The sequence below is a fragment of the Bacillus rossius genome, chromosome 1 (assembly GCF_032445375.1).
Source record: "Bacillus rossius redtenbacheri isolate Brsri chromosome 1, Brsri_v3, whole genome shotgun sequence".
NCBI lineage: Eukaryota > Metazoa > Arthropoda > Insecta > Phasmatodea > Bacillidae > Bacillus > Bacillus rossius.
In genome coordinates, this window is record NC_086330.1 from 226866095 (window position 1) to 226890180 (window position 24086).

The following is a 24086-nucleotide window of genomic DNA, read 5'->3' on the forward strand; positions in this document are numbered from 1 at the left end:
TGGGCCAAATCCAGGAAAATTCTACACAAACAGGTAAAACAGTTCAGGAACATAGTAAAAAAATTTCCGAAATCTTACAACATAATGAAAGTGTACAAAACAAAATAGCCATAAATCAAGGGGATATCACAAATTTGCAGGTAAAAGTAAATGAGAATTTCCAAAATATATATTATAATGAAAAGAAAATTAGAGAAGTCCAAGAGAATTTTGAAGCTAATGTCGAAAGAATATTTACAGAAAATTCAAAAATAAGTAACCAGTTTGAGAATTTTAGGGATGATGTAGGTCGAGAATGTTTACAAAAAATAGAGGAAAAGCTGAGTAATATTAGAGGGAATGGACAGGGTAACATTAGAAGTTCGGTTTTAACTGTAGATGAAATAAACACTTTTGAAAAAACAGTGCCTAAATTTTTTGGGGATGATCGAGGAGCTACTCCAATACAGTTCATCACCAAATGTGAGAAGGTATTCGGGTATCTTAGGGGTTCGGATGAGCAACAGGTAGAATTGTTTATCACTAAATTGGATGGTGTTGCATTACAATGGGCAATGCATAAAGAGAATGAATGGAAAACATTTAAAGAGGCAAAATTAACATTTTTGAACAAGTATTGGGGTATATACATTCAAGATGATTTCCTACAATATTTATTTTCAGGAAAACACAGAGCAAGGGACGGACCCATGGCTCCTTACGTACAAAGGTTATATTTACAGTCAAAGTTTTTGAATAATCCAATTACTGATGAAAGATTTATTTCCCATATTGTACACCATTTTTACCAGCAAGTACAGAACTGCATTTTAGGGGCTAGGAATAAGAGTGTTGAGGAGGTCATTGCATTGCTTGAAACATTAGACAGGAGGAATGAGCGAGAGGAAGGACTGAGGGGAAGGGAGCCAGAGCTCCAAGGAAGGCAGAGAGGGCCACCTAGGGAGAGGTTTCCTCCAGAGGGCATGCCGAGGGAACACGTTCAGCGACCCCATCGACAAGAGTTGCAGGGTAACGCACGACCACGTTGGGAGGGACAGAGAGTTCAGCAGGAAAATCCAAGGGAAGAGAGAGTCAGGGAAAGACAGGATAGGCCGAGATATGAAGGACAAGGAAATGCAAGAAATTTAAACTCTTAGATAGGGAAGATCTAGCCTCGGATACTTTCCCTAGGCATTTTGTAGAGGCAGGAGTGTCATGTAAGGTGTTGAAAAAACAGGGCTGTACTGAACCCAATACTACACACGAAGGGGAGGATCTTTTACAAAATTACAACGAATCCGCAAAATTCATTGAAGGAAAGTTGGGGTTATGTCCAGTAATCCAAGGCGAAATTGTCAGTACAGAAACAAAAGTTAAATTATTAATTGATTCAGGGAGTGAAGTAACTGCAATGTCTGAAGAATATTTTAATTCGCTAGGAAGTAAAGTAATGGAATCAGTTGCAGTGTTACCAGTTTCAAATATCACAATCATAGGAGCAACTGGAGTAAGAAATAAAAATGTGAAAAAACAAGTTTTAATTGAAATCAAAATAGGTGAAGTAATTATGTGGGTTGTTTTTCTCATAGTTAGAGGACTTAATGTAAATGTACTATTAGGAGCGGATTGGTTACAATCCAATGAGGTTATCATTGATTATTCAAGGCAGTGTATACATGTAACCGGAGCACAAATTTCTTTTGCTGAAACTGATAACAGAAACAACTCATTTCATTTAAGAATTATCATGGGAAATTATTCTGAAAGGGGATTTGGGGTAGAATGTAAATTTTTAGAAAGGGAACATATAGAAACTGAAGTAGAACAAATAATATTGCATTGTGGGAACTCCGAACAGCAGTCTGAGTTTAAACAAATTTTGCGAAGGGAATGCAAAGCGTTTGCCAATTTCCCTGGGTCAAATAATAAATACGAATGTCGCTTGAAGCTGAAAGAATACCAACCTTTTGTACAGAAACCTTACCCAGTTGCATATAATTTAAGTCCAGCAGTTGAAAAGGAAATACAGAATATGATTGATGGGGACATAATTGAAAGGCGCAGTTCCGAATATTTGAACCCAATCATTGTGGTTAACAAGAAAAATGGGGGGGTAAGATTATGTCTAGATGCTAGGAAATTAAACCAGTTAATTGTTCCTGATAGAGAATCACCAGAACCTATGAATGAGCTTTTACAAAAATTTGAAGGCTGTGCCTATTTTTCAAAAATTGATCTAGTAGCTTCTTATTGGCAGATCCCTTTAAATGCAGAATCTAGACCTTGCACTGCTTTTTCATATCAAGGGAAAACATATTGTTTCAAAAGGATGCCTTTCGGTTTAAATGTATCAGTTAGCTATTTCATTAGAGGGCTTGAACATGTTTTGGGACCTGAAGTATTACAGTTGGTAACTGTATATGTAGATGATATTCTGATTGCAACTAAAACTTTTGAGGAACATTGTGAAGTTGTGCAGTTAGTGTTGAGAAAATTACAAGAAGGAAGCATGACTGCAAATTTAAAGAAATCTGAGTTTTTGAAAGATGAAATTAATTTTTTGGGTAATATTGTAAACTCGAGAGGAATTTGTATCGATCCTGACAAATTAAAAGCAGTTAGGGATTACCCATCACCTACAAACAGAAAACAATTAGAAAGGCTGATAGGATTTTTTAACTTTTTTCGGAAATATATTCCAAATTTTAGCAGTATTTGTAGTCCATTAAGAAAATTGTTACAAAAAAATCAGTGTTGGGAATGGAGACAGGAACAGGAGCGAGCAGTGGAACAACTAAAACAAGCATTAGAAAAGAAAATTTTGTTGCACCACCCAAACTTAGATCAGGAGTTTTATATTACTTGTGATGCATCAGGTGAGGCAGTTGGTGCTATGCTCTTCCAAATGAATCAGGAAGGGGATCAAATTCCAATTAGCTTTGCCAGTAGAGCTCTGAATTCTGCAGAAATAAACTACACTACTACAGAGAAAGAACTACTAAGTATTGTATTTGCTTGTTCAAAATTTCGAATCTACATTTATGGTAAGAAAACCACAGTGCAAACTGATCATAAGGCCTTATGCCACATGAATTCGTGTAAACTATTACATGGCAGAATCACTAGATGGATTTTATCCTTACAAGAGTACAGTTTAGATATTCAACATGTACCAGGGAAAGAACAGGTTGTTGCAGATGCACTGTCTAGAGTTGCAACAAATTCACAATCGGCCCGAATGAAGGAATTCCAAATTCGTAGTTTAAGAAAACAAATGCAAGAGGTAGGAGAGGGAATAAGGGAGTTTTCTAAGAAATTGGCAGAAGAAGTAAGTAAAGATCCCAGGCTACAGAAAGTGATACAAGAATTAGGATCTCCAAATTGTAGGGATGTGATAAGAGAAAATTTTGTAATGGAAGGGGAATATTTATTCCAAAATGTATCCAGCAGGGTGCCAAAGTGGGTACTGTGTGTCCCCAATACATTGAGAAATGAGGTATGTACTTTGATGCATGCAGAATGCGGACATTTTGGAGTTACAAAAACTATCAAATATATTCAAGGGTTTTGTGTTTTTAAAGATATATACAGGATGGTAGCTATTATTATCAAATCATGTTTACTATGTGCACAAACTAAAGTAATGAATCGGAAATGCCAAGGATTCATGGGAAATGTTTTAGCTACCAAGCCTTTAGAAATTGTGTGCGTTGACCTGTTTGGACCTTTACCAAGTGGAAGGGGTGGTACCAAATACATCCTGGTAGTTTTAGACATTTTTTCTAAGTATGTTAAACTGTATCCAATTAAAAAGGCTTCAGCTCAGATTGTTACTAATAAAATAATGGATGTTTATGTAAAAGAAATAGGTCTCCCTGACAAAATAATCTCTGATAATGGTCCCCAATTTCGGAGTGAAGTTTGGAAAACCTTGTCTAGTATTTTAGGTATCGAACTAGAATACACTGCTGTATATCACCCAGCTGCCAACCCTGCTGAAAGAGTAATGAGAGAATTGGGGCGTTTATTTAGGGTTTACTGTAATGAGAAACATAATGCATGGGCAAGCATTGTAGACCAGGTAGAGAAACTGATCAACAATTGTTGGCATGAGAGTACAGGGTTCACACCTATCGAATTGATGCTACAAATGTTACCAACTACAAAGCTCCAAAATACAATTAAATTTCCTAAAAGCGACATTGTGGAATTAAAAGAAAAGTTGGATAAGGCAAAAGAAAAACTAATGTATAAAGCTAACTCAAGGAAAGCCAGATTTGACAAAACTATCAAACAAACGAGTTTCAATGAAGGGGATGAAGTCTTAATTACTTCACACAAGTTGTCATCCCTTATAGATGGTAAGATATCCAAGTTTTTCAAATTGTATGATGGGCCATATAAAATACAAGCTATCATAAGCAACAATGTTTACAGAGTAAATGATGCTAATTGGCACATCTCTTTACTCAGACCGTGGAAAATTAATTCAGTGTAATTGAAGAAATAAAAGGGTGAATTTTAAGCAAGTTGTGTATATACTTTTATAGCATGATTAAAAGGTACATTCGTGTTGAAAATAAGTTGTGCAAAGATTGATTATTATTGCTTAAGGTATATATGTATTGGTACTGTAAACAATTTGTGTTAAAAAAAAAAAAAAAAAAAAAAAAAAAAAAATAAAAAAAATTGAACAAGTGATTTAACTCATGGGGAATATTTTGCATATTTTTGAAAGATTAATGAACATGAAACTACAATGAAATATTTTTGTTAATGTATAACCTGTTGAAAGTTCTGTGTTATATAATTGTGTTGTGTTATTTGTTAAAGATTGATTTGTCACTCTTTGAACCTCTGTCTGAAGTTGTTTTTTTTTTTTTGTTGTTGTTTTAAGGAAAGCGATACATAAGTAAACTGAAAAAAAAAAATAAAAAATCACTATTCTATTGTAATCATGTTTGCTCATGTTTAAAACTTAAAACACATTACTTTTAGTTTGGTAAGGAGAATTTAAATGATTTGTTTATGTCATGCTTCAATGTTTGAGTTATATTGTTTGTGTTTTAAAGATTTGTAATAATATGAAAAGTAATGGTTTGCTATTATTGTGTCAAGATTTGCATTTCTAATGTTGATGTTAATTTGTTACATTTGTTTACACTTTTTTGATTTGTTATGGTATGTTATTTCTTTTGTTTCAACAATTTACACTTGTGTACTTTTTGATTTAATTTTGCAAATTCAATCAAAAAGTAGGGGGGGGGTTATGTAGCATTGCAAAATGGGTCATAAGAATATCAAGAATAAGTTTGATGTGAAGGATATTTTTTTTTGTTGATATAGAGAACAGTTCAGATATGTTAAAAATTGTTATTAATTACTTTTTTTAAATTTCATGTAAAGTCTTAAAATACTTATTTTCCCGAGATATTTAATTATTAATTTGTGGGTTAACTCCAGCTCATAACTAATTTTGATGTATGATTTCATTAATTGTTTTATTTAAGGCAATGGAGAATATAATTTTACAGGACATAATTTTTAAACTAAAATTTTGACTCTGAATTTCAACTTCAATTGCTAAAATTTAAATATTATATGTAAATTAGTTGGGTAAATTATGAATTCTATTGAGATTGTAGTGGAATAATTCGAGAACAGTCTGGAAAGCCCAGAAGGAAGAGCAGACAGGCGCGACACACTGGCGCCAGCAAGTTATTTTCCTCGTTGTAAATGCGTTGTTGGGGATTTACGCGTCACGTGGACGCATAGCTTTCGCGACGGTCTGGAAGGTTCTCTGGAGGCTACCACTAGCCAACCAATCAGGGCGAGTCCTGGCGTGGTGTGATGCGCTCGGCCGAAATTCCTTATTTGGGCATGTTGATGAATGCTGTACTGTGATTGGTCGGTTGGCCCACGGGGTTGCTTCCCTTGTCTTCACCTATACAAGGGAGGTAATCTCGTCTACCAACTCAGTTGTCGCTCGATTGTCGTCCAGTCCGGTCGCGTCGTCGGCAACTCGCACAATATTATGGAGTTGCACTAAGGGAAAATTTCACGCCTAGGGGCTGGGGCCAGGCCGTAAATTTTAACCTAAAGATTTTTTCGGAATAATGTAACTAGAAATTTAGGCCCTAGGCGTCGGCAACGGCCCAACTTCGCGCGACTTCGGTCAGTGCGCGACCGTACCTTGAGTTACATCGCTAACCAAGGGACAGTAATAAATTCTATTTTTTTTGTGAGCGACAAGACTCAACGACGATCAACAGAAAAATGTCTGGTATGGTATGTATTTGGACCTCATCCTATCAAAATTCAAGGACTTCGAAAAAATTTGTAGAACAAAAACTGTGCAAGTAACAAAGCTGTAGAACTAAATTTATCTGAATTGTGTTGTCATGTAACTGAAAAAACTATCGTTTCTTTGGTTTGAAATGAAATAAACAAAAAGTAATGCAATAAACTCTTTCATTTCCAATTTAAAACATATTTTGATGTAACTAAAAATTATCTGAATCGACCATCGTAATCATAAATTCTTAAAGAACATTGTTTGTATTGTTACATTTCTATGTGTTAGCCGGGTCGCATGGAATGTAACAAAATTTCTTGGAAAAAAGCTCTGATCCAGTTATTCTAATGTAATCTGCCCTCCTTGCAGGTACATGCATAAACAAATAGTAACTGTGCCTGAAAAAACTAACAACATCCAATTGTATAGCAGAAATTCCAGTTTTGAAAGCACCATGGACCATATGAAGTCCACAGCTACCAATTTCTAGCAAAGATGGTGAATCTTCACCAAAAGTGTCTGTGATATGTATTTTCAAAGCTAACAAAAATGCCCAGTTAACGTTGAGGGCATCCATAGATACTTAAAATTAAATGCACCTGTCGGTATAATCCGAACGTGGGAAGCACATGCTGCAGTACGTACATCAGCAGGATAACAGACCAGCTTGAACCAGTTTGTATCACGTGATTTAACGCCACTTCCGAATTCGATGGTAAATAAAAGAAAATGGACGTGGGAACTGTTCGTTATTTTCCATCCAAAAATAAAATAATGGGACGCGATACACTTGATGCTACGTCAATGCAAGCAGATCAATAAACAAAAAACGTATTGACAACTACAACCTACCACAAAATTCCCTGATTTTTCCCTGATTATTCCCTGATTACAATATTCCCTGATTTTTCCAGGTTTTCCAGGTTTTCCAGGGTCAGTAGACACCCTGAAGTCTCCAACCTAAAATGGAAGCAAAAATGTCTGCCACACATGAACCTGTACTCTACGCCAGTAGGGAACAAGTTCTGGCACAAGCACCTTTGTGAACTTGTAAGAATTTTTAGAGTCTTTTAGGGTTCTTTATTGTTTTTAATAATTTCTTGAAAAATCCCACTGTATGATAGACCATCAGTTTCCATTAAATAAAGAAGTATAAATAGTTTTTTCACGACCGTAGAGCACAGGTCTGTACCTGCATGGCACTGAACGCCTGTGTTTGAAGGCCACCCAGGTCGATACGTGCCTGGCAGTGTGGGTCTGTACGTGTTCTGAGGACTACCCATGATGTTAACAGCAAAAAAAAATTCTAAAGAACTGAAATAGTTGGTTGGTGAATTGTGTGCCAATCATAAAGTATTGATGTCGTAAGGCGTCGATAGTGTGTACCTGGGCACCATCGAATGATTGCTGGGCACACGGACTCGGCGGAAACTCCTTGACAGGGGCAAGACATCGCCCGTGTGTGGGCGAGACTCAAACTGCCCCTCTTAAACCTTCTCAACCCTTCCAGACCTGGTCCAATCTGAGCATCGGACACGCTTATAAGGGGCTCTTAGAGACATCCCGACACCTGATACCAGAAGTCAATCCATGATAAAGAACTGAAAAAATCTCACTCTTGACATGATTTACTGGCATGGTTGCTTACACGCAGCTGCAGCTTAAACTTCTCTCGTTACAACACTGTAAAGAAGCTTCGGGCAACAAGCTCCTCATGCGGTAGTTTCAAAGAACCTTAAAAAGAGTAACAAAATTTTTTAAACAGTCTGCCGACCAAGGCATGCCCTGAGGATATCAATAAAACAATTTAAAACATTAAAGTATGAAATCAGAAGTAACGGGTCAGTGATGACAAGCGATAAAGTCCCTGGGGTACAGACACTTCCTACCTAGGGCGGGGATGGTTGGAGACTGGCGGATATAAGAAAATAGCCACTAAACAGGTCTCTCCCGCCTTGCTGATGACATTTATGAGTTGCTAGATTCATGCTGCTTATGTTACGAAACTTACATATAAAAACAATTCACCTAACTAAGTCAAATAAAGTTATATTAAAAAACACTTTACAATAACTACATTTGAATATTTAAAGTTTGCAAATAATATTGCTGCTTAGGGGTGCCTTTCAGAATGTCCAAGTCCACATGAGTACAATACAATTAGTAGGGTTATTTAATAAAAGGTTGTTAATTGTAGCTGAAAAGCAACAGAGCCTATGGAGTAAAAGAGAACATCTTTCTGGGAACATTGCACTGCTCCCAGTGGCAATCATGTGCACTGTTTAACCGCCGGCACACATCACACGGCACACGCACACGCAGTAGAGCCGGAGGTTCTGAGGGGGGAGATGGAGCATCGAGCTCAGGTGGGTGTGGCCCTGGACCATGTCAGTATATCAATTAATTATGTTTTACAATGTTTTCTTTTTCTGTTAAACTTACAGCAAAATATTTTTATTTTATTTTTAATAGAGCTATACATAGTTTTTATGCATTACATATTTTAATTTGAGACTTCTGAGCAAAATTCCATCATACAGATATTAACTTATATCCCTAGTGGTGCACCGATATGGCTTTACCGATTACCGATTCGATTACCGATTATGAGAGCAATAATCGGCAGATACCGATTCAGTTACCGATTATAATGAAATAATTTTTTTAAGTGTAATAATGCACACAAAATTTTTTATTCCCATGTGAATTTAATTACAAGAGTATGTAAAATTGAGAATACAGTTATAATAACAGTATAAAATTATATAAAATACACTATTAAGTCATTGCAAAGAGTAAATTAAATTAACTTCTATTTATATTTGTTATTGTAAACAACTTGAACTACAGTCTAATAATTGTAATTTACAATGGGTAAGTTAATGTTGCGGAAAACTAGCATTATTATCGACTATCACATAAGGTTGCATCGAGAAATTACCGTTTAACAATGTAAACATGTTGCTATATTTTGTTCACTTGAGTTTATATAAAAATGTTTCCGCACTTCACTTTTTTTCTCCCTAGTCGCCATCTCACTATAATTATATAAAAATGACTCAAAACCAATTCTAGCACATGTGAGATTATTAATGTTGACTGAATGTATAAAATTATAAATACTTTTTCACTTTTCACGTCACATACAAATAACACAACAACGGATTATATTACCAAAGACGCCCATAACGAGTTTGTAAAACGCAGTGATAAACTCTGAAAGGTATCGGGACCACGATCTTGAACTGCTACTACGACTCGAAAAGATCGATTCTCATAGAATACACTGCAACTGCTTGTGGTATTTTGATTGCGTGCCATCTATTTTACGTCTCTGGCTATAGGTAATGTACAAGGCCACTAAACAAAAGACAGAACAAAAGACGAAACGTAAATAAACGTGTAGGAAAAATGTATTTTTTATTGTTAGAGGCAATGAGATTAATTAAACTTAACGAAATATCTGTAATCTTGATATGACGGAGTTAGATGAATTTTGTAATATATATACAAATATTACCGTATTTCATCCTAAAATGTGTAACAAAATATTACACGGTAAAAACCTACTAAATTACGCCGGGACGTAGATAATCGGCAAAGTAATCGTTAAGATAATCGTCGATTACGATTAATCGGTAAGTACCCATAATCGCCGATTACGATTCATCGGTATCCGCATCGGTGCACCACTTTATAATAAAAGTTACTTGCACGTTAAGGTGACATCAGTCAGTTTCTACAATTTGTTCAAGATTCGTGTTCTAAATTAAAAATTTTTATATTAAAAGCTTTATATATTGGTAGTACATTAAAGCCTTAAAAAATAAAACAAACACTTTATAGACCAGACAAATTGCGGGTAGAGTTTTCGTAGCAATGTTTAGCAAGTACTCACCAAATGCCATGATCCCAATAGCAGGAATGACGTTCCAATTTGCAAACTGCCACGCATCATCTGTGCTCGGCCTGCGAACAGTATAAGTCACTGATTTCTCTTGACCTACTTATTGCTGATAAGTTGCAATGGTAAATGCTGCAAGCAAGCAAACATGCACTTGTTTTTAACTAGAAATTGTCCCTTGTTAATGTTTAATGGTTTTTACTCAAATATATTCTTTAAGTATTAGCAAAACTTTCTCTCATCCCTACTTTACATTGTTACGAACGCAGACAGGATGGCGATGTGTGCCAGGTTCGGAGCTGGCTGGCGGCCCCACACGGCCACTGACGTCACGCGCCGTCCACTGATGCAAGGCATGCCACGTGTTACTGGCAGGAATACAAGGGTCCTTGTTACCCCCCTTCCACTCCCATAATACCGTCCCACATCATGGCATTTTCAATGACCCTTTTAGATGCCTGGAAATTATGCGGGTTTCCCGAGGCCACCGCGTGGAGTGGCATGAATAAACACAGCCTTTCTGGACTTTTCGGGCGTTGGGCCGGCACAAGGTGACGCGACACTTCCATTCCCCCCCAGTCAGTTCCAGAAAGTCTGCCAAGATTATAAAAGCAATTATGCCGGCCTCCGTGAGAATTCTGAGCGAAGAGCGGAGAGATTCTCCCCATCGGGGATACCCGTGTGATCAGCAAGAGGTGAAGACGGCAAGTGGGCCTTGCTGAGCGAACCGGATCTATCGTGAGGTGCGAGTGAAGGCCTGGCAAGCCAGTCAGATGTGACAAGCGATAGCTGAGGACTGTACTGCGGCGTGGTGTGGGTGCGTGTGCGAGGGAAGCGGACAGAGGCGGACAGAAGAGTGACCCACTCTCGAGCCAAGGTCCAGTCTGCAGTGATAATGCGTGATTGATTGGCATGAGACTGATTTATAGACAGAGATTGGACTGAAAGTGTTTTTGATTAAATTTATGGCATAAACATTAGAAGTTTTAAAAAAAACTGAAACAATTAATTGGGCTATACCTTACAAACCCAGTTTTATCCCCACATTATACTAGTAACAATATAAAAAAAAGTGCTATGTAGACGTTATGAAATGTAATACGTGTAAGCTTACAAATTTATACTTCTAAGAAATTGGGCAGGTGGATCAAGAATGATGACAAGCACTCATTACTAAATGTTTAAATAAAAAATTGCTCATTAGAAGACTTTAAGGAATACATTATATTCATGAAATCAAATAAACTTTTTGGGAGTAATATTTTTGCATGATTGGCTGTCAAAATCCCATTGTGTACCCCTAAAAGAAAACTGGATTATAGAACTGACAATCTTATATTTATTTATATATATATATATATATATATATATATATATATATATATATATATATATATATAAATAAATTAAGCCTCCGTATGTTTGTGCTCGCAAAACTTGAAAAGTAGTTGATCAATTGACATAAATTTTGAAACAACATTGCATTTCAATACGCGAGTTTTTTATAGTGAAATTAAAAAAGAAACTGAAGATTTTCCGGGAAGTCCATCATTTTCAAAGTAAGAAGCACGAATTTATATTATGGAGTTCGGTTGGAAATAAACATATACGGGTCTGAGCATTTTTGGAAAAGAAAAACAAATATGTGTTTATAAATAGAATTTGATAATGTTTTATTCACATTCTGCTAATATGTAGTTTACAACATAATTATCTCTAGAAGGTCTAGCCAGAAAGGAGATTACTCTCTACACGGAGAGAAAATATTCTTCTTGGAATGTGTGCACAAATAAAAAAAAAATTTACTTTTACCGCCTGTTTAATTGTCACTTGCCATAATAGTAAGCAGTTTTACGAGTTGGCTCACAAGAAGTTATTGGAAGCATTAAACGATACATTGAAAGATTTGAAAAAAAAATCAAGTTAAATTTGGTGGATCATTGGTGTTATTATCCGGTGACTTCAGGCAAATTCTTCCAGTTATACCTCGCTCAACACCAGTTGATGAATTGAATGCCTGTTTTAAATATTCAACTGTTTGGAGCACAGTCAAAAAAATGCATTTAACAACAAATGTGAGAGTTCAAGCTTCAAAACGATCCAACAGCTGACATATTTTTAAGACAATTACTCGAGGTCGGTAGTGGCACAGTACCTACAAATACAGAAGCAGAAAAAATCACCTTCCCTTATAATTTTTGCAATATCATGAATTCAAAAGAAGAATTAGTACAAATGGTTTTCTAAAGCATCTAAACAAATTATCAAAATCATGCATGGTTAAGTGGAAGAGCCATTCTAGCAGCTACAAATGTTGACGTATACAATATGAACATCATCATTCTAAACAGAATTGCAGGTGAAACAGTGACATACAAATCCATTAACTCCGTGTCAAACCAAGTGAAGAAGTGATTTTTCAACTGAATTTCTTAATCCACTCGATTTGAACACATTATCATCATACATACTGAATTTGAGAGCTGGAGTGCCAATTATGTTATTATGAAACATTTATCACCCAAAGTTATGCAATGGCACACAATTGGTAGTTAAAAAAATGATGAACAATCTAATTCAAGTAACAATTCTGATTGAACCTCAGAAAGGTGAAGACGTATTATGTAATTCCACGAAGACCACTCATTCTGATCAACATAGAATTTGAGCTCAAACGGCTTCAATTTACAATAAGCCTTGCATTCGCTATGACTAGCAATAAAGCGCAATGGCAATCTTTGCAAGTGTGCGGCTTGAATTTAGTAAATGAAAGCTTCACTCAGGGAAATTATACATTGCATGCTCAAAAGTCGGTAAATCATCTGATATTTATGTTCATGCAGAAAACGGACAAACAAAAAACGTAGTCCATTCACTAGCATAAAAAATTATTTTATGTGAAATTTTTTTTTCCTCCTTTCCTTTCATTCCACAGCATAGCTACAGCAACGCTAAGTAGTTTATTAAATTAAATTATGTGTTTTGTCCGGTGAATCTATGTTCACTAGAATACTTTGATTTACTTTCCTAACAATTTCAGACTGAGCCACAGTGATGCGTGGCCAGTTTTAGCTAGTTCTACTATAAAATTCAGTGTTACTGGCCACATTATTTCTTCAAAGTTATTGATTAAACTTAGGTTTAATGTTACAACTCTTGAACTATATAGGAATTTCAAACCTATATAAAATAAGTGTACTTGAGATAAATGAAAACGTCATTAAGTGACCAGCAACAATCAACTTTCCCGATTTTCTCAGCTTTGAGACTACCGCAGGCTAATCTGCGAGCATCAATGCCACAGCAGTTTGTTGGGGACAGGATGCACGTAATAGAAGAGTCTACGGTAAATGCTATGTGACAATGCACACAGCTGGTGCTGCTGTTTGGTCACAGTGCTAGTTCAGCTTCTAGTAAGGTGCTGTGTGCTATGGTCTGCTTGTAGATTTCTGTCTGGCGACTTCTGCTGTGTGTTGCCAGGGTCCCCTATTATTACCAGCTGGCTTCGTAACGATCTATTCTCTCCAGAATAGTCTCTACTGTAGTCACCACTTGGACACGTGGTGACGACGTCATGGGGCGGCACAGGCAGCCAACTTCATAAAGTGGCGATGGGCCCGCAAGGCGATGGTTGAGTGGGCAGGTGGCCCGCCACCAGGGGGCAACTGCAGGTGGGTTGCCTGCCTCCAGGCGGCAATACTAGGCGCACACCTAGTTACTTACATTCAAACTCTATACAGTACTTTACATACGTAACAGTACTTTACGAGTCGCGCAAGCAAAATTTCCGTCAAAATGTGAAGTGGATATTCGCCAGCGGAATCGGGCAAACACCATAATCGGCTGCTTCAGGGAAGCTGACGGTGAAACCTGCGCAGAGTATTTAAGGACGGTTTTGCATCCTTTTCACCTACTGCAACTTGAGGCGTGAGTTACCTCACTCATGCGAATGATGTTCCAAACTGGACTTTGCATTTACTAAAGTGGGGCCCCATCTTTGTGTTTGCAAGTTGCAAGCTATTTGAACCTAAACATGACCGTTACTGTGTTTTAAGTTAATTATGCTGGCAAAATATTTTAATAAACTTTTTTAAGACCTTTTTGTGTAACAAATGGGTTAATTTTTTTTTCAAGCTTCCCAAATTATGTTGTATCTATGACCAATTTAAATAATTTTAGTAAATATTATTAAAAGTGTCTAAATAATTTGTAACTATTAAAGATATGTTTTTTTTTGTTATAATTGCCAGAATATTCTAGTTTGTCTATGTATTAAACGGTAAAAAAATAACTTAGAGGTGGGACGATACCACACTTTCGATACTCGATTCTGTATTGTTTATTCAGTTCGATACTTTCGATACTTCGATACTTTTGATACTTTTGATACTTTTGATACTCCAGGGAAAAATATTTTCCCATTAAGTAACAATTATTACAAATAACATAAATTAGTTTTAAACAATATATTTTCAATCTAGCATACCAGCACAATGTCAGATTAAACTTAAATACATAATGTGTAAATAATAGCATTATATTAATAAAAGATATGAATTCATCATTATATATACATATAATAAAACCACCAGAAATGTAAAATACAGTCCATAATCAAGTAAAGCTGACATGAGAAACAGAGGCCTTACAAAATATTATGAAGTCCTTTCTTGGAGGGGGAAGAAAAGTCACCAAGCCTAAATTAGAAATAAATAAAAAAATTAGGCTATTGTAAAAAGAAAATCAGAAATTTTTGCTTGTTTGTTTCATTTTACAAACAACTATGCAACAGAACAATTTTCAATAAAATTTTAACTTGAGAAACGTAAAATACAAAACGATCCGATCGTAAGAAAACAACAACAAACGGGTATATTCAGTTCAAAGATTAATGAATGCACAAAATATGAGATCCGTGCCTTGGTAAAGTGCGTGCACCATTTTCATAATCATTGCTAGTTTGCGCCACTAGTCTCGCTTGGTGCTGGCCATAGATGCTACTAGCGAAGTGCACAGTCTTCCTGATACTATCCATATCTATGGTGCGATAAATTTATATTCTTACAAACAATGTACAATGAACGTTTTTCAAAATAAAAGCATTAAAACGTAGTTTATCAGGAGGAATATCAAAAATTTTTGTGAATTTTAGGACTTTTCCGCTTCGTAAAAGCCTATGAAATGGGAAATTAATGATTTTATAAGTGTATGTTCCGTGAAAGTAAACCATTGTAAATATAATACTTTCGGCGGGACCAAAATTAATCGGCGTATGACACGGGAAAATGTATGAAACGGGAACGTATCATCGAGGTTCTACTGTAGTTGTATTATGTACGATGGCGACTCAAAACTTAATTTAATACAAATGAACAAGCATTCCAGTATCGAAATAATGTATCGAACTTACAGTTTCGATACTCGATACTTTGCGATACCGTCAAGTATCGAAGGTATCGAGGTATCGAGGTATCGAGGTATCGAAGTATCGAAAATCCCATCACTAAAATAACTTTATAACTGCATGATTGCTTTGTCTCTCATGCGTGATTAAAAGTTAGTTGGTAATTTTTTTTTCATAAATCCATTGTAAAAGTAATTTTAACTCGTTGCCATTGAAGGGTTTTTTGCCTCATTTGTTTATATAATATATTTTTTATTAAAAGTTTAGCAACAATTTTAGTGAGTTTAAATTCTGTTTACTACTATCATGCATCCTAAATGTCTTGCTTTCTTTTGGCTTTTTACCAGTCATCTGCTTGTATGTTTGCTTTGGGCCCATACCCTGTTGCAGTCAGAGCCGCGGTAAATAGTAAGGCAGTGTTTTCAGAAACTTTTAAAGTTAAATGTTAAATGAAGCTGCTTTCCAACCCAGGGATGGGGACGGAAGTTAGTTGCTGCAAGATACAGCACTGACTTTCAATTCAGAGTAGTGGAAGTTCACCTGACCTGGATAATGTTACGCACAAAAGAATTAAATCAACTCAAATATTAGGGTACTGTTTCCTATTGACCTAGAGTTTGACCTAATTCCTAACAAAAATTTAATTGTACTATATACCACATTTCAGGATTGGCATACATATTACGTAATTTGAATTCATTTGATTTTACAAACAAATGTTTGATTTTTGAACACTATATAAAACCTTATGTTAAGTTCTATTCAGTTTGAAATTTTCAAACTTTGCCCAGTATTGCCCTTACTAAATATGGTCAGCATAACTATTAAAAATCTACTTAACCAAAAAAAAAAAACATGCAGGTCAATAACTAATGTTTATTAGCATTTGGCAAAACTACTAAAACCTAGAAAAATGTTTCAAAAGTATACACTATTTTAAGGCATTAAAGTGATCTCAAACACACATACTACAATCAAACTACGACCTGCTACACTGACGCAAAATAAAATAACTCTATTGTCCCCCAATCAGCTTTGTACATACAAATTATTAATGTTAATTGTATTAGTCTGCTTACTCATACACTTGAAGTGAAAGCATGGTAGTTCACATTTCTTGACCAACACCACTGCAGACGATCTTCTTTTGTCTCAATGAAAAATACTTAAACAAAAAAAAGTAGTTAAGGTTGCCACACCTGTACACAAATGTAAGGCTTTTCATTCATGCACTGTATCCTCCAATGACGTGAACTACCTATGCCGTTGTTATGGCTGGCCTCTCGTGTAGCATTTCACCTGCTATACAACATGACTGGGCTACCCCATTCTCCACAGGGCCAACTTTGAGTTTACAAGCTCTCTAGAGCTGGCTGTTGCCTTGCTTGCTAATTGGCAACATTTACCAATACATACACTGATGGGAAGTGCAAGGTAACAGAAGGTCCCACTTGGACTGATGCTCATGAATCATGAAGTATGAGACATGTTGGAAGCTGGGCAAACCAGCAAATGAGCTTCTTTGCCACATGAGCACTAGATTTTCACACAAATCAGTCACCGCCCATGGAGCACTACCTAGTGCTTTGCAATGATAAGTAAACACTTGATTCTAATGACCAAGACTATTGAAACATAAAAATTGACGAACTGGAACTCTTCAGTATAGTTCTCTCCAAGCCCAATATAATTCGTCATAGTTATCACCTGCATTCTTTGCTAATCAAATCAAGGTGAGTGATGCCACAGATAATCAATGTTCGCAGATAACCCACTAGTTAATAATACAAGTGATACATATACATGAAAAGCCTTTAAAATAACACTGTTGTAATATTTTCTATAGCTGTTTAATGTCTTCTTTAAAAAATGTTGGACGATTTGTTGATGAAACTTTTTTTAATATAGGACATGTTCCATATGAATCAATACTTTAAGGCATCATGTGTTGCCTCTCTTGTCGCCAAAGGAAGCATGAACACTGAGTCGTGCAAAACTTTTAGCTAGTGGCCAGCTCTAAGTCCATTATCAGTGACATAACTGGGGACACAATTTGGTGGTAAACAACGACAAAACAAAATAACACAGAACAACACTTGAAAAAACAAAATAAAATCAAATTAGGAGAAATACCAAACATTATTTTATTTATTAGTTTATTTAAGTTCGTCACATGCCCACCAACAGTTGGGGAACCTTGGGCAGGACATACAGACAGGTACAAGGACAATGTAGGCCCTACAGGCAGGCAAACACCGATCCCATGTAGACACTAACCTGCAGGGAAAAAACTACAACAGGTAGGCACTACCGGCAGATAGCCAACTGACACTAGCAGGAACTACATACCTGAAGGGACTACAACATGAATGACAACACTAAAATACAATACTCTTAAAGACAAAAGCAAGCATAGGATTTACATAAATAAATCAAAACACAAAATCAAAACACAAATCTAACATACATTATCATATGACATAAAACAAGGAAAAAAAACAACAAAGATAAGAAAGAAAGAATTTTGCAAGACAAGTTTGATTACATTTAAAACAAAATGGAGGTAAGTTGTAACAATTTATAGAGCTAAAAGTGAGAAAACAGGTTTGAAAATGATATCACAATTTATTAACTAGTTTTATTTCTTAGCTACTATTTACTCTAGAAAACTAAAATTTAAACACTTAAAATTTCAGTCCAAAAATTAATTACTCTTTAATTATATCTACAGTTTACCTTTCGCACTGGAGCTCGGCTCGACAGTGGTTCTCTCTACTGCTTGTCTCTTACCCCGCACCTCTGTCCTGACACACTGCCTCGCACTATCACTAGTCTGTCGCAAACACATCACAGATACTTTGGTTCCCGATGCACCAACCAACTCGGAGTCCACTTTTGCTCTTCACTTCACTGCCCTCGCAGGTCAGTCTCTCCATTTAAATACCTCACATGTCCTTCTCTTGAAAAGTATCGAAGCCATCAGAAGTGTCGTGTCATCAGAATCCCTGCCTTAACACTTGAAGCTCCGAGAACAAAGACGTCCTAGTTATGCTGCTTAACGCTGATGGGGATATGGGAATGTGCTGAACTTTGGCCAGCCACAGGGAATTCTCCGGACTCAATTGGAAAGTACTGGGAAAGGAGAATGTAGATAAAAACTTGCCTCTGCTAATTAAATTAGGCTTGTAGTGATAATGCAGGCATGGGAACTATCTGAATTACGTCCCACCCACAGGAAGGTGCATAGGCGGGATAGTTAGCCTCTACGCTAGTGTCCTTGTAACACTATAAACCATTTTCTGCAATTCCCGTCGCTTCTCGCAAGGTAGGTGGTTGAGGCTTGCTCGAGCGCACAAATATCGTGCCTCGTTCGGGGGCTTGTTTGCTCACTGGCTCATTTTTTTCTCAGCTACAGTTTGACTCATTCGATAACTATGACAATTCTCTGCATTTTAAATTGCTTCTGCTTTTCTCCAACATAACCTGTTTTCGCTAAGACTTTTTGTGATTAATGGCTCCAGAACCAAAGTTAGTAACTTTATAGTTATTCCACTCAGCTAGTACCACTCAGTGCTCATTCACTAGCAAATTAAAGTTCAAGCCATGCAAATAGGTCTATTACTTTCGGAGTTACAACTCTCAATGACTTTAATTTGACGCTCGCCACCGCTCATTACATCATCACCGCAAATGTTAACCTGGTGAGTCACACATAACGCCCACGAGCAAACTCTGCTCTACTAAGATATATTTACTTCAACTCTGTAGCTTTCATAGTTTGCGAGTTTTAAGCAGTGTCAAATCTACAGCCAAAGTGACACCCAACCCGCGATTAAAGACATTCATATTCCTGTTGAAAATTCATTTCAAAACCATCTGTCTTTGAGATGATTAGAAAAACAACCTAAATATTTATTACATATACTAAATTTTGAAAGCATTCAAAGTAGCAAGCATCAACCTAAACTCTATTAGTTACTCCAGCATATAGGTTTTACAAAAGACAGTAAATTTGTTGAAGATGACATCCCATGTTGATGTTCAGATAATCTATTTTTAAGGTTAAAATTCAGTTGCCTAAATACAAGTTTTTCAAAAAATTTTGCAAAACCATTTGGTACAGATATGGGCCTATAATTGGTAACTTGTAGTTTACTGCCTTTTTATGAGTAAGGATAACCTTAGCAATTTTCTATTTGTCTGGGAAGATATCTGTTTTCAAGCTAGTATCAAATATATGCTGTTACAGAGGCACAATTAGATTATTACAATCTTTCAAGATGAAATTAGATATACTGTCCGGTCCTCTTGACTTGGTTGGTTTTAGGGATTTAATGCCCCATAGCTCTAAGAATGAAAAATATTGGAATTGAATCATGGGTGGGATTCACAGAAACAATGGGAGGTATGACATTTAGCAAGATGTATATACTATAAATATATTAAGCAAAAATATTTGAAATCAACATAGGGTTTTCTGAAACAACCTTGATGGTAAAATTATACCCTTGCAAGGTTGTCAAAATCTTTGACACTTAGAAACATAATATAACTATAACTTTAATGAGCGCCAGCACAACATCCAATGTAAATCTCGACTGCAAGTAATTTATTTGTAAGCAACATAAATATTTAAACTACTATTACCAAAAGGAAGTTACCAGAGTAATAATTATCCTTCAAATCAAATGCAGACACAGAACTTCAAAATAGAATTCCATCATAACCTGCAGAGCTATTTTATGTGAAAACTATAAAAACTACTATGAAGTTGATTTCAATAACATTCAGATTTTAATTATATCTTAGCCTGCTAGCTCATGTCTTACAATCTAAGTTTAGGGGGAAGTCCCGTGACGCCGGACGCCGGACGCACCTAGCGTCGGACACTCGAACTATCTCGGCAAGTACAACACATTCGATTCAAAAACAATTGAAAATAGCGCGGAGGAGCGTAGCGATACAGGGTCACGGGACGCAGTTCGCCAGTGACGCAAAAGCCCTCGGCAGGAAAACACTGCATCTCTTGGATCCAGATGAGTGTTACTGCCAAGTGTTTATGTTTAAATGTTTATGCTAATTATTGATAAAGGTAATGTTCCATTATTATTCATAGACTGTAAAAGTTTTTGTTGATTTCCAAAACAGTTTTGGTATGGAACACATAATTGTGGCGATTCCCTGTCCCATAGTACTGGACACTTAACACCGGTCAGTGAAAAAGTTGTTTATTCTCATAAGTATTTACACTTATTATAATAATTGTTGTACGTTGTTTTAGAGAATAGAAGAACGGAGAGATAAAAGGAATAGACAAAAAAAAGGAAAATTGGACCAACAAAGTTTAAAAACTGCGATATGTAAGATTTTGTCAAAAAAAATTAGTATGACAGCAGAATCCTCACGCTGTAACATCCGAAAAAGCACTCTACAAGATAAGATATTGACAATAAACTGTGGAGAAGAATTGACGTTCGAACCAAAGATCGGTAGATTCACTATCACCTGCTCATATGAGTACGAACAAGTTTTAGTGGACCACATAAAAAATGTATTCAAAAGATGTCTGCTGCTGATGAAAAGGGAGTTTTTGAAGTTAGCTTTCTACTTAGCTGAAACTATGAAGAATCCTCATTGTTTTAATAAAGAGAACGGTGCTGCTGGGAAGTATTTTTACTACACTTTCATGCAGATACATCCTGACATTTCACTGAGTACCAGAGTCGACAAGCATGGTACGAGCCTTAGGGTTTACCGAATCACAAGTCGATATGTCTTATGACAATCTTGAAAGACTGATAACACAGTAGAAATTTCCACCCTCCAACATTTATAATTGTGATGAAACTGGAGTCAGCTGCATGCACAAACATCTAAGAAAGGTTCTTGCTCTAAAGACTATCCGTCACGAAGGACAATCAGCAGTCATAAGCCATCAAAGAGCTTTGATCCAGATGTTGTTTAAATTATCCATAAATTGTTGACATTGCCAGATGCTGCCAAAAAACTATCAGTGGCTTGGAAGAGAAAATATGAAAGAAGTGAAAATGTAACATCATCACCGTACAAAATTGATGTTGAAGAACACGCGAATTAAAATCACATTAACGAGAAAAAGAATGAGAACTAAGTTCAAAACAGCAATAGAAGAGAAGGGAAACAAAACACCAAATAAAAAGTGGAGATAAAGACAAGAAAAAGATAGCATTAATTCAAAAGCTCTGAAATAGGAAGAACTTTGACGACACCTGGCTCTCTGACCCCTGTTGCGAGTGATTCCCTGTCGTGACGAAAGCGCCGGCCAGCCTAAAACTCAGGGAGTGAACGGGTTCTCACCTTGTGGCTTACAACATGGGCCCAGGACAACAACGACCCCTCGAGCTGTCAGCCGCTCGAGATGCCATTTAGTTCAGTCTATATATGTCCGCAGTTCTGTCTATGTCGTTAAGGCACTGGCTGCTAAACGGCGAACCACTCACGAGTCGCTAGTGGCAAAGCGTGGAGCAGCGCTCAGACGCGTCCGTCGCAGATGAGGCGAGCTACGACTGCCTCTCACGCACCGGCGCACGGCGAGCAGGAAGCAGGGGAGGGGGACGCACGAGATGCGTAAGAGACAGTATGCGGTCCAGGTCCGATTACACTGTTATTTATCACACCAGCCGCCGCGCTCGGGTGCGCTCACCACTCAAAAGCACTTTTTTTACACTCATGCCCAGACCAGATGGCTATGGGCATCAGCGGGCCTAGGGACCAGGATAGACACGACAGCTGTCGTCATATGCACCCCTTTTCTCCGAGGCCGCTTTGCCCATCGACACCGGACTAGGCTGCCTAACACTCCTGTGGCCCTAGTGTGATCATGTGTACAGTAATGAGGTCGTCTGCGGCAAGAGGATGAGGTTGGGCGAAGTGGGACTTGGGGAACCCACGGAACGGCTCGTCTGGGAACATGTCGATGACCAGGGGCTGGACCACTCCCTCCCCGCTGAGGAGCTGGATTGTCAACCCTTCTGTGTTAATTTGGTGCGCTGACGGGCGCCAGCAACGGCGGCACCACGGACTCTCACTGCTGCGCCTGTGCATGACAGGGTCGTAGGGGGCCTTGAATACCGGCTCTGGGGTGGCCGGATCGTTAGGGACACTGTCGTCCTCAGAGACATCTACAACTCTTGGCCCCTCGGCGTTCCAAGGCCGTCGACTGGGTTGTTGTCCTCCGGGAAAAGGTGGGCCATGAGCAGTTCAAGCTCGCCCATGTTCATGCCGAGCGGCAAGCCGCGGCGTTTGTGACTGCTTGCGTTCCATTTCTGTCTCTTGGGAAATGACTGTGGTGGTCAGATGTACGGGTTTCCGGGGCACTGTTCCCTGGTGTGAGCTTATCTGGGGCCACTGTTTGCTCTCGGTCGGGGGGTGTTTGAACAGGTGAACCCCAGGTCAGGTTTACCTGGCGCGGGTTGGCTGGAGCAGCAGCTGGCTGCATATTGGGTAGATTGGCCAGCCGGAGGTCATCCCGGTGAACCTTCACCTCTCGCCTGTTTAGACGGCGAACCAGGCCATGACCCTCTGCGGCCCCGCCCACTTCGGCGCCAAACCGGCGCAGAACTTTCGGTCACCAGCAGACAGGTGGTGACACCGGACATAGACCTGCTGACCCGGGGTCAGGGGGGGGGGGGGGGGGGTGTTGACTAGGGGGTGCGCTGCACCAAGAAATGTGCCTGGCGCTGTTGCGCCTCCTCCCTCAGCTCTTTTACTGGAGCCTGCGCCATTACTCTTCCCGCCTGGACCTCCCCAGGCAGGGCGAGGTTCCAGCACTGCATTAGTTCGGCTGGGGAGTATCCCGTCACCACGTTCGTTGTACGACGTAGACAATACAGGAGGGTGGGGAGGTGTAGATCCCACTTCGTATGGTCTTCATCTAACCTGATCCGCAACTGAGTCTTGATGTCCTGATTCCTACGTTCGGTAGGTTTCGCGCGTGGATGGTAGGTGGGAGTGATGTGGTGCTCCACCCCCCACCTACCGCAGGTAACCTTCCACTGCCTCCCCGCGAACTGCACCCCGTTGTCTGTCAGCAGGACACCTGGGTACCCGTATTGCGGAAAGACTTCACGCTCCAGAAGTGCAATCAGGGTACCAGCCATCACATTGGCCACCGCGAACGCCTCAGCCCAGCGGGAGAAGACGTCAGTGACCACGACGATGAAGCGCCGGCCTCGGGACGTGCAAGGATACGGACCCATAATGTCCATGGCGACCGTGTGGAAAGTGACCTGAGGTCGTCGTGGAACCTGCTGTTCCTCGCCTTCAGGAGAGCGGGACTTTCGCTGCTGGCAGATCCAGCAAGCCCGGACGTAACATAATGTCCGAGGCCATACCTGACCAGTGGAAAGCCCACTTGACCTCCCGCAGTGTCTGTTCTGCACCGGGATGACTGGCTAGCGTGTTGTAATGGTAGTAGTGCTGGATGGTGGGTCTAAAAGCTGGGGGCGCGTACGCCTGCCATCTAC

The 24086-nt window shown here is 38.4% G+C and overlaps 1 protein-coding gene across 5 annotated transcripts in view; it reads right to left on the reverse strand.

The window, feature by feature from the left end:
• Window positions 1-24086, reverse strand: part of LOC134527335 (putative sodium-coupled neutral amino acid transporter 11) — a 126505-nt gene that overhangs the window by 48316 nt on the left and 54103 nt on the right. For all 5 annotated transcript variants that reach the window (XM_063359916.1, XM_063359915.1, XM_063359919.1 and 2 more), the window contains exon 6: window positions 10173-10243. In XM_063359916.1, the coding sequence (XP_063215986.1) occupies window positions 10173-10243 (71 nt within the window). The remainder of the gene's footprint in view (window positions 1-10172; window positions 10244-24086) is intronic.